Source organism: Scomber scombrus, chromosome 20, assembly GCF_963691925.1.
Source record: "Scomber scombrus chromosome 20, fScoSco1.1, whole genome shotgun sequence".
Taxonomy (NCBI): domain Eukaryota; kingdom Metazoa; phylum Chordata; class Actinopteri; order Scombriformes; family Scombridae; genus Scomber; species Scomber scombrus.
Window position 1 is genome coordinate 15,131,578 of NC_084989.1, and position 11,601 is coordinate 15,143,178.

At 37.7% G+C, this 11,601-nt stretch overlaps 1 protein-coding gene across 1 annotated transcript; it reads left to right on the plus strand.

The window, feature by feature from the left end:
• Positions 1-3,999: 3,999 nt before the first annotated feature.
• On the plus strand, positions 4,000-10,902 carry si:ch73-206p6.1 (phospholipid scramblase 1). The gene is made up of 7 exons (XM_062441519.1): positions 4,000-4,021; positions 4,651-4,740; positions 7,057-7,099; positions 7,200-7,420; positions 7,591-7,752; positions 8,272-8,433; positions 8,850-10,902. Exons 2-7 carry the CDS (start codon positions 4,672-4,674, stop codon positions 8,877-8,879), a joined length of 687 nt encoding a protein of 228 aa, XP_062297503.1. The 5' UTR covers positions 4,000-4,021; positions 4,651-4,671; the 3' UTR covers positions 8,880-10,902.
• Positions 10,903-11,601: the final 699 nt, after the last annotated feature.

Consider the following 11,601-nt stretch of genomic DNA (forward strand, 5'->3'; position numbering starts at 1 on the left):
AATTAAATTCCTACCTAAATCATATGTGAATGTATACTCATAGTGAAATAAGAAACAAATGTTAATGCAAACACTTGTTTTTACAGCAGCAAACACACAACTGATTTTGTATGCAGTGTTTTTAGGCCACTATAAGCAATTGCTGTAACATGATTCAATTAAAACATGTTTTAGTTGTCTGTGCCTGAAGTGTCAGCAGATCTGTGTGCGAGTCATCGTTTGTTCTCATTAGTGTTTCTTGGAGAAATCAGAAGCGCTTGAGGAAATCAGGTAATTTGTATTCACAAATAAAGATATTCGACCCAACATCATGTCATTTGTAACAGAGTAGCGAGTGTGTATTTGTGTGTGTTTCTATTTGTGAACATTTATTGTTTTACAGTGAAAATACAATTTCTGCATTAGTCTTATTAATGGCCATGAGGCTGAGCATCATTAGCTCAACACTGCTCTCCAGTGGACAGAAAGTATTATGACAAATATTCAAGTGTTTCTATGAAAAAAGTAGAAGGTTATGATGCTTCTCAGGAGTTAATTGTTCAGTTGTCTTCCAATGGTTGCTTCTTACATAACACAGATTATATTTTTTTTTCTTAGTCAGTTTCAGTCTATACAACAGTCCTTGGACAAGTGCGCCTACAGCCTCCTTATGATAAACCCAATGTAAATTGACACACTCTACCACTTCCTCTGCATCTGTTCCCCAAGGAAATGGATAATATCAAAAACACTTTGCTATTTTTTCCTACACTTATTATATCAAAACGAAAAGAGTAGAGCTGTTTTAAAATACTTTGTATGGGTACAATCTTGATCTGAGTGTATCCAGAGGACTCCTACCTCTGTCTTGCTGTTGCTTGTGTATGTAGCTGAGTGAATCTTTGTGGTTACAATTCTTAAGAATTACTTAACCACTGCAATGTAGGGGCAGCAGAACTATAGTGTCTACCATAACATGCAATTTGCTAGAATATAGTAGTAGATGTAACACAATCACTGCTTGGCATATGATGTTATAACCACACATTTCAACCAGAAGAGTGAAGCTATTTTTTTAGGATTGTATCCATTCATTCTGCATATTGTCCAACTGAGTGGTTATAGAGATATTCCCCACATACCAGGGATAATGAGGCTTAAAAACATATTTCAAACCTCACATATGTATATGTCTGTCATAAGTATATGAACATGCTTTTGATGTATTTGAACAGATTTTAATGTATATGACCAAGATACACTTGAGACTACTTACTACACATGTAAACACATTTAACACTTGTGAATTACATTGAAGCTGACTCAGAGATTCCTACTCTGGTGATCTATACAGTGGTCCCTTTTCAAGGTGAGATAATATTTTTAAAACATGAAATGCATACTATGGACGTTACAAACAAAAAAGTTCTCAGATACAAAACGGTTGAAAAAGAGCTTAGTCTGCTCCCTTTCTCCTTCTCTCTCCGTCTCTCTCTGTCTTTCCCATCCATCCATCCACTGAGAAAGTATCCGGAGCCATCTGCGACCACGATCCATCCCCAAACACTGGGGATCACAAACACAATGTTCATTGTGTTCCCTCACACTGCTGTATACTTCATTCATTTAGCAAACACGCACTGCATTGATGATAACATGTTTTTTTCACGTGAATGTCTTATCCGTGGCTTTGCATTCTGTACAGATCTACTCCAGACATGTATTAAGACATATTAAATTACTCTGCTTGTAACAATAATCTGTCTTATATGGGTTTCCACAAAAAGGTATAATTACCATGTTAAAATCCCTAAAATGATATCTACTCCTTTTCTCTCATTAAAAATTCCAGAATTTATGAATATGCAGATATATTTCATTCAAAAATCAAAATGATTTCCTGCTGGACACAAGATCTCAAACTTCACTGTTAAGTCTATTCTCAGTGTTTGTACACTGGAGGCTTCAAGTTTCCAAGTCACACTTGTAAAAGTTGCATACTGGACCGGGATTGGCTCGAAAACTAGTTGTGATGTCACAAATCATGTTCATTCACCCGCCCTTTAAAATCTCATTTCCAGTGAGCAAAGACAAACTTTCCGCTCTCAGCAGATGAATGTGAAAACAGCCTTTTAGTGTCAATCTCACATATATATCAATCTGTGATGCTCAACCATCCAATTGTAGGAACAAGAAGAAAATATTATTTTTGAGTGAAGGGGGACTTTAAGTTTGGCAACAGCATCTTTAACAACACTATAGGTCTACAATCATGTTAGTGGCTCTGTCAGGCTTGGGGATAATGCTAATATTGGCATGCTAATAAGCTAATGTTAAGCAGATATAATTGCACTCTTAGTTTAGTATATGAGCATGCTAACATGTGCTAATTAGCACTAAACACAACGTACAGTTAAGGCTGATGGGAATGTCATTCGTTTTGTGGGTAATCAACCAATACTTTGGTCATTAACCAAATTGTTGAACACACTAAAATGTTGATCTGATGGTGGCACTAGATGCAAAGTCATGGGATTACCATAATGATTACAATTCCCCCTGAGGGGAACATGAATGTATTTACCAAATTTAAATCACAGTCCATCCACTAGTTGTTGAGATATTTCACACAAAATCACTTGCCAACCTCATTTAAGTGTTTGCAGAAAAGTCAGGGAATCACCAAAGTCATTAGAATTCATCCTTAGGGAATAATGAATAAATGTGTACCAAATTTAAAGGCAAAGTATTCAATAGCTGTTGAGATACAGTACTTCAGTCTGGATGACAGTGGTGGACCAGGCAGCAGACACATTGAGCGACAGACATTACCATCCCGAGAATCATGGCACTAGCAGGGCTAGAAAAAAAAACAAGAAAATGTCATTTCTCACCAGTCTTCATTACTTAACTCTAGATCAACCACTCTTATTCTCAAATGACAAACCCCCATTGTTGTATCAGGAGGCAAACCTGTAAGACGTTGCTAACACCAATAAACTCAACAAAGTTGGTCAATATTTGTAATTAATTTACACTCTTTATGTTGAGTTTCCGGCCTACTTGCACTTACAAAATAATAAATTAATGCAGTACATACATCAGAAAATATAATGTCAGAGCTAAAGTTAAAATGTATGACCAGACAACACAACCTCTCTTAATCACAGCAACAAAGACTCATGATAAACTGGAAGAAAGAAGAGGCTCCTACAGTCAATTTGTGGCTTAAAGAATTGATCACTGTCCCTCAGTAGAATTAGTAAAGATTCTCATAGATCAGCAAGACTCACTAGCTTGTAATCCACTATCAAGAGCCTCAACCTTAGTCCAGTATAAAAGTTATTTTCCACCACTTCTTTTATATTTAATTAGATAATCATCTTAGTGTGCATGTGTGTGAGTGAATGTCTGTGTATTGGGAGATAGGGAACTGATCTGCAGTCTGGATTTGATGTTATACAGCATTTTTATATATAGGAAACAAATAATATCCCTTTAATTGTATTTACAAGTCCACAAACATGAGGCAAATTAGCCCTACCTGTCTGAAACATATGATTTAGACATCATGGGGTTATTATAAACACAGATGTTTGTGATGACATCCCATTGTGCTTTGCATACGGGAAACACCTTATTTCAAACAGTGTTTCAGTTGTTTGTATGAATGGCGACATCATGAGGATGCAAAATGGAAATCTGTTCATCTATAAATAGCCTAAATATTCCCAATAAAAGAGCATGTATTTATCGGAAATTCCAGAGTAAGGGGTGTACAGTTAACAAACAAATTCATCGTGTATGCCTTCTATAATGCTGACTGTTTACATTTGCAAATGATCATTTATTGATATTCTGTTGTTATTTTTTGTTCTAGTCGGACTTTATGGGTTCTGTGACGTTTTCATTTACTCTCCTGTCTTTTCATTGGCTCATGAGATGGGAAGTACGATGACGTCGCCCAATAGGATTACAGATCTATTCCATAGGCTTGGTTCCGGAGTGGCCTGTTATTCTCCAAGTAGCAGGTGAAATATCGGTGAGTATTTCTGAATCTGATGTAACAGCCTCATAGTATCATAGCTAGTAAAGCCTACAATGTTTGTACTGCAACGGCTTGAGTGTAGATCATCGCTTTAAATAACTCGCCGTCTGCTCTGAATTAAAACAATAAAAAAAAGTAGGCAGATCAAACCACGGCGTGCGCTTTCATTACTAGCTGAGAAAACATTAATAGGCAGTGGACATTACAAATTTGTCAGAGCCGAATCAGACAGAAATCGGCAGTACAACAGAGAGAGAGTGTGCAGCTTGGGAGGGGTTTAGGCTTGTTTTTTATAAGAGGATTTCCCATGGTGGTTTCTTGCCGACTGAAGCCCGTGAGTTCCAGATATAACCAATAATGTCTGATGTTGCCCACCGTGTATGTCTGCAGCAGCTCCCCCAGGCTGTGATACTCTGATACTCACTTTACTAAAGGCATGGCAAATACAGTAGAAAGGACAGAGGTGCTCCAGACTGTTCTATGAACTGGACAATAGAGCTTAAACTACAGTAGAAACGTGGTATTGTTCGCTGTCCAGCTGCCGCGATTTAACTCCGTTTGTTTATGACTGTCACCTCAACGAGCAGAAGATGGCGCTAGTTCTCACTTTCATTCATCAACAGGTTTCCATCCAGTGTTACAAAATGAATATGTACGCTGTGCCCAGCCCGGGAATGCCAGGCTGTCCACCGGGATTAGAATACCTCACTCAGGTAAATTTTCAAAGTATTCAAAAATAATAATAATATTAACACCCCTTTTTCAGTCATGGAAGAAGTATTCAGATACTTTATTAGGTAAAAGTACCAATAAAACACTGTAAATAACTTCATTACAAGTAAAAATCCTTCAAAATCCTAGTGAAGTAAAATACACAAGCATTAGCAGTAAAATGTTGTTAAAGTGTTGATGTAAAAGTAGTGGTTTGGTCCTTCTGACTGATATTATCTATGACATCACTGGATTATTAATCTACTGAAGCATCAGTGTTAGGGCAGCATGTTACTGTTGTAGCTGCTGGAGGTGGAGCTAGTTTGATTTACTCTATGTACAGTTTGCTTGTTCAGTCCAGCGGTTTTCATATTATGGGTCAGGCCCCTCTAAAGGGTCACCAGATAAATCCGAAGGGTCGTGATATGATTAATTAGATGAAAGAAGAAAAAACAAAGTTGATACACAAATCTGTTTTGTTGGCTTTTTCTATAATCTTTGATTGGGCTGGAGCCAATCCCAGCTGTCATTGGGCGAGAGGCAGGGTGCACCCTGGACAGGTTGCCAGTCCATCACAGGGCTCACAAACAACCATTCACACTCACATTCACACCTACGGGCAATTAAGTCTCCAATTACCTAACCTGCATGTTTTTGGTCTGTGGAGTATCCGGAGAGAACAGGGAGAACACGCAAACTCCACACAGAAGGTCCCCAGATGGCCGGCGGGTTCAAACCCAGAACCCTAATTCTGTGAGGTGACAGTGCTAACTACTGCACCACCGTACTGCCCACTTTACAATGTGTTATATTTTAAAAGCTCGTTATAGTAGCTATTTTGTTAAATCTTCATCTGAAAACTAACTAAAGATGTCAAATAAATGTAGTGGAGTAGAACGTACAATATATCCCTCTGAAATAGGTATAAAGTAGCATAAAATGAAAAAAAACTAATTAAGTATAAGTGCTTTAAATGGTACTTAAGTACAGTACTTGAGTCAATGTATTTAGTTACTTTATTCCACAGCACATATTTTGTGTAAGTAATAGCTGCTACTGTTATTTGTCTGGTGGCCTACAGCCTGAACAAGGTCTTGTGCTACCTTATGTTAGTTAAGAGATGCAGTTCCCTAAATTTTTAGCGTCAATATGCTTAAGATACTAATATTATCTAGTATAAAATGTGAAAGTGGCTATATTATCAAAATACACCCCTGGCTGTCATAATGTGGGCAGCCACTTCCTTTTGAAAATATATTTTACACACTATGTGTGAAAATAAATATATTACAGTGCATGGACACTACAAAGGATAGGCTTACTGTGACATTTGGAATCGGTATTGTGCATGATATCACACTGTCACAGTGCCATGGCTTATCGGGCACTTGAATATAATGGAGCTGTTGTTAATGTTATTAGCTACACTTTGGCTTTTTCTACTATGAAAAGCCAAAATGTCTGCTGTGAAAAGTGTTTATTGGTAAGGAAGCTGCTGATTAATTGATGGTGCTGTTGTCAATCTTCCAGCCTTCACTTCTGCAGGATGAGGTCTCGGAAACTGTACTGCGCACATATTTCTCTGTTGGTGCATGTCGAGTATACTCATTAATGGTGCTGTGTTACTACAGTTCTATGCAAAAGTTGTAGGCATTAAAAGTAAAGTGAAGAATATTTGATGTGAGCCCACTTTGCCTTTAAAACAGCACCAGTTCTCCTTGATACACTCTTAGCACACAGTTTATCGAGGAACGTGGTAGGTAGATTGTTCCAAGCATCTTGGAGAAGTTACCACAGTTCTTCTGTGGGTTTAGGCTGCCTCAGTTATTTCTGTCTCTTCATGTAATCCCAAACTGACTTCATGATGTTGATATCAAGACTCTGTGGGGGCCAAACCATCTGCTGCAGGACTCCTTCTTCTTCTTTTTGCTAAAGATAGTTCTTTATGACTCTGGCTGTGTGTTTGGGGTTGGTGTGATGCTGCAGAATAAATTTGGGCCCGATCAGACGCCTTCCTGATGGTGTTGCATAATGGATAAGAATCTAAACATCTCAAGTGCCTAAAACTTTTACACAGTACTGTATTTGCACCAAAATAGAAAATACAGGTTCACTGCCTCTACTGCATGTGTATACTATTCTATTTTAAGCCAGCTCAGCGGCCCACACCAGAACGTGGTTTTAGTGGCCAGCTACACAATGTGAGCCTGTTTATGCCAACAGTTTTTTAACACACCCACTCTCACTCACTGAGCTGCGGAATTTGTGAGAAAAAGGAATGCAAAATTAAAAATCTCTTATCTGGTTTTGTTTTTTAGGTGGATCAACTACTCATCAAACAGAAAGTTGAACTTGTTGAAGGTATAGTACAGTATGCAAACACGCCAACAACTTTTACTGCTAGTTCTGTTCAGCACAGCCTGAGCAATAACAGCTTGTTATGTACTATTCATCCAAACAGCTCTTGTTGGTTTCGAAAGCAACAACAAGTATGAAGTACGTAACGTCATGGGTCAGAATGTGTTCTACGCAGTAGAGGAGAATGACTGTCTGAGTCGACAGTGTTGTGGTCCCATGCGTTCCTTCACCATCCACGTCCTCGACAATTTTGGACAAGAAGTCATTACCGTCACCAGGCCCCTTAAGTGCATGTCTTGCTTCTTCCCTTGTTGTCTACAAGAGGTTAGTGAATTCTCTGAGACACTTTTTGTCACAAAATTACAGTCTTTAAGGTTGTTTTTGTCCACCACAACATACTGTTTACAGCATAGTTTTACGTGACCCTTTAAAACATTTTATTATGATGATATGTCTACAAATCATGGCCTATTCTCCCACAATCCGTCACTCAGCTGGAGGTGCAGGCTCCCCCAGGTAACACAGTGGGGTACATTATACAACAGTGGCACCCGTTCTCGCCTAAATTCATCGTTGCTAATGAACACAGGGAGCCTGTACTGAAGATCCATGGGCCCTTCTGTGGATGGAGCTGCCTTCCAGATGTTGACTTTGAGGTGAGTTTATGATCTAAACACAGAAATCCATTAAACTTGTGAAAACATTATCCGACACGGTAACATTCTGTTTGGACATTTTTTGTTAGGGATCTTCCTCATGCTCTAAAGCAGGGAATATGTTTTCAATCAGAACAGGCTATATCAAGGATGAAACCATCACACAGGGCATGCTCTTGTGTGGTACAGTGTGTCCATTGTTCCATGGCTCAGATGATTTTATTAGATTGAACTGTGAAGGGGATTTGGGTCAGTGATGTAGACCTTTTACCAGACCCAAAGGAGGGGTAACTGAAGCATGATATTACCATCCCAGTTCCTCCCCAGCTGGCTTTGAAGTAATTACTGGGGATCCAAAATTGAAGTTAGTGTGGCAGCGGGCAAAAAGCTGGAATTAGATGGCATCATGAATTTTTTCCATGATCTCCATCCAATAAAATCAAACAAGTCTAGGGATTGATCTGTGTTCTAATGCAACACGTGTCAGCAATTTCTCTCCTCTGTGACTCTTTTTTCCAGGTTTTGACAATGGATGAAGTCAGTAAGATCGGGAAAATCAGTAAGCAGTGGACAGGACTTCTACGGGAAGCATTCACAGACTCAGACAACTTTGGCATCCAGTTTCCCATGGATCTGGATGTGAAAATGAAGGCTGTTATGATTGGTGCATGTTTTCTCATTGTAAGTGCAATAGTTTATGTATATTCACTTGTTAAAAGTTAAAGTAACACTTTTTGTACATTCTGTTGCCAGAATGCTGCTATTACAGAGGCAGTATCCTTATATGACCCAGCTTTCAGTAACTGGGAGTCGTAAATTTCATGTACCTACTACTTAATGTACCACATTTTGTGAAAAATGACCTGAAACCACCCCAATCATGACAAATGCAAACAGCCTGTCAGAGCTGTAGTAGCACAAGTCACAGTTGCTAAAATAGTAAAATGACTGTGCAGTTTTTACAGTCCATTTGGCAAAGCCACACATCGGCTGACTTTAAAAGAAAAAAACTGCAATTAGGCATTAGATCAATGTCAATTCAATGTTTGTTTGTTTTCCTTTTCTACTAAACCCCTTTTTTTTCTCCCCCTTGACAGGATTTCATGTTCTTTGAGACCACTAACTAGGAGCCAAACAGGATTCCTATGTAAGCATACAACATTCCTGGAAGAACAAGGCCATAAAGCCATGATGATCAGTCTCAAATGCCCTAATATAAGGACAACCTTCAAATGGATAGTTAAACGAAAGTACCAGAAGGTACCTAAATGTTATAATTTTGCATGAACGATGAAATAGGAGGTTTGTTTTAGTCTTAGCTGCTCAGGTTGGTTGTAAGAACACGTCACTGAATACAGATCTGGTCAGGGCTGTGAGAACACAGCACAGTGTTTTTAGACAAGCTCTTCTTTTGTGTTTACATTTCTGTCCTGGAGTCTATCCCGGTCCAGAAGCCTCAGATACTAGAGGGATGACTTCGATGTGTAAGTACATTTAAAGGGAACACCTTTACAGGCAAGTGCTGAAAGACGGGTGTCATTATGATTTGAGAAAATGGCACTCGTGTCATTTGGTGATATTGATAAAGATGTTAATTTAACTTCAACACTATGCTTGTAGCTGTATTGTGTGATAACTGAAGGACTTGTTTAATGTAGTAATTTATAGTTCAGATATTTAAAGCCCCTATTTATTGATTTATATTTTGGTATGTTAACAATATGTCAACATAGAGCTATGTATGTTTGGGCACTGCTTTGTGCGTGTGTTTGTGTGTCTGTGTGCTATGAGTATACTTGTGTTTGTTTTAAATGAAACTAACATAGGATGCAAACTAATGTTTTTGACGCCATAATAATTATGGACTGTTAGCTCTGTAGAAAGGTTGTTTTTTGGAAGTGGACACGGTTAAAGCGTCTACTGTCCCAGTCTTGTCCACAAGAGGGAGCTAGGTTTTCATTTAAGAGTAACCCAACACAGCCCGAATATACAAACTCAATACCCGCTTATGCCATAAGTTTTTATTAAAATATTACCGTCTGATGACATTGTATATTTTTGGACAAACTCAGGTTGAAATGCATGCTATTGTAATATAGTGTTGGCATCTGCTGCCCCAGGAATGACACCTGCAACTTATACTATGAATATAAAAGTTGATCAATATTTTGGAGGAAGTTTTGTACATTATGACGTTTTCTTTTACATACCCTCATGTTGCATACATGGATCTATTTCACTGTTACATTACACATGGTATTTTGGCTTCACATGTTGAAAATACACAAGTTAGGTGAAACATTAATTCCTTATCAAATCTCCATTGATACGGATGTGCTTCAATGTGGAATTCAATATGATTTAATGAGTGTGGCAATCAGTCTTATCATGGATGATACACTGTAAAGTAAAAGTATTGTAGCACAGACATAATCAATGTGCTACATCAACTTTAGGGCCATTAAGAGCTTGCTTGTAACACCATGAGAAAAAGTGTTTTCCTATCTATATATGCGGTATGTGGTTAAGGTACAGAAGATGTTAAAGTGAAAAAAAAGAAAAATCACAAGTCTTTTTTTTCAACACATATTAAAGTCGTATGTTTATTTTTTATGGAAAATGTTACAAATTACGAACCTTTTTTTTTCCAGTGAAATCACAATTTTTTCTTGTTTTACTCTTGTTTGTAAATTTAGCCTACCATAAATGGATTTATCTTAATTTGCTTTTAAGACTTAAGATATGATCAAGGACTTTTTGCAGTCTATTCTGTTTTCATGGCTTAAATCATTGATAAAGTACTCAATTTAAGTGAATCCAACTTGCGTTCTTTCTGTTAAGATTAGGTGGATCATTTGGCACGTGCTGTTGGTAGAATAGTATAAGATGCTGGTGCTACATCCTCTGAAGGCTCTTTGATTGTATTTAAAAGCCAAAAAGTTACATTGGAATGTGGCACAAAGGGAATTTAGCCATTCCCACACAGTCCTATATTTAAAACACAGTTAAAATACTTATTCTTCTACTTTTGCACTACTACTGTGAACTAATAAACCATTTAATCATCCAATGAATGCAAACAAACTCTGTGAGCTGAGCTTCAGTTGTGCAAATAGTCCATGGAATCACTTCAATAAAAAAGTAATATTGTGCTGTGTGTGTCTTTTGTTCATCCAATCACCAAAATCCATCTGGCATTAAAACCACTAACATTGACTGTTAGGGACCTTCTGGGTTATAGTCCTTGTGGTCCCTGTTTGTAACTTTGAGTTTAACAATAGTGGGACTTGTAAATGGAAATGTAAAATCTTTGAGCCTCGCTTGTTACTACCATCTTCCCAATTGTTGAATAATTTTGCAATTATCTTAAACTGTCCTCCTTAAATCTGGATGTTTTTTTCTTTGGTGCAAAAATCTGCCTTGTGGAGTAACTGGCCGGACTGATTACGCCATGTCCAGATGTCCTTGTGAAGGGAAACATGAAAAAGGAAATGAGAACATTTTTCTCTATTTTTCAAGTAGCCATTAACCTAAAGCTGTTAACCTTAGGTGAAACCTAAAAAAATCTCTTTTAAAGCTGCTTTTTTAAACCATTTTTAATCACATCACTGAAAACTAAAGAACAAAGCTCGAACAGAGGGTTATGCTTCCATCCTTGCTGTTTCTGTTGCAGTGAGTTAAACGCTTATATACAATTTTTGCAAAACTTTTAAGGTTTGTGAAACAATAGTACACCATATATGTCTTCGTTGTGATGTTTGATTGATGATGATAATCAATTATCTGGAATTATCTCCCCACATTTAAAAACATACGAGAACACAAAATATTTGCGGACACTTTGATGTG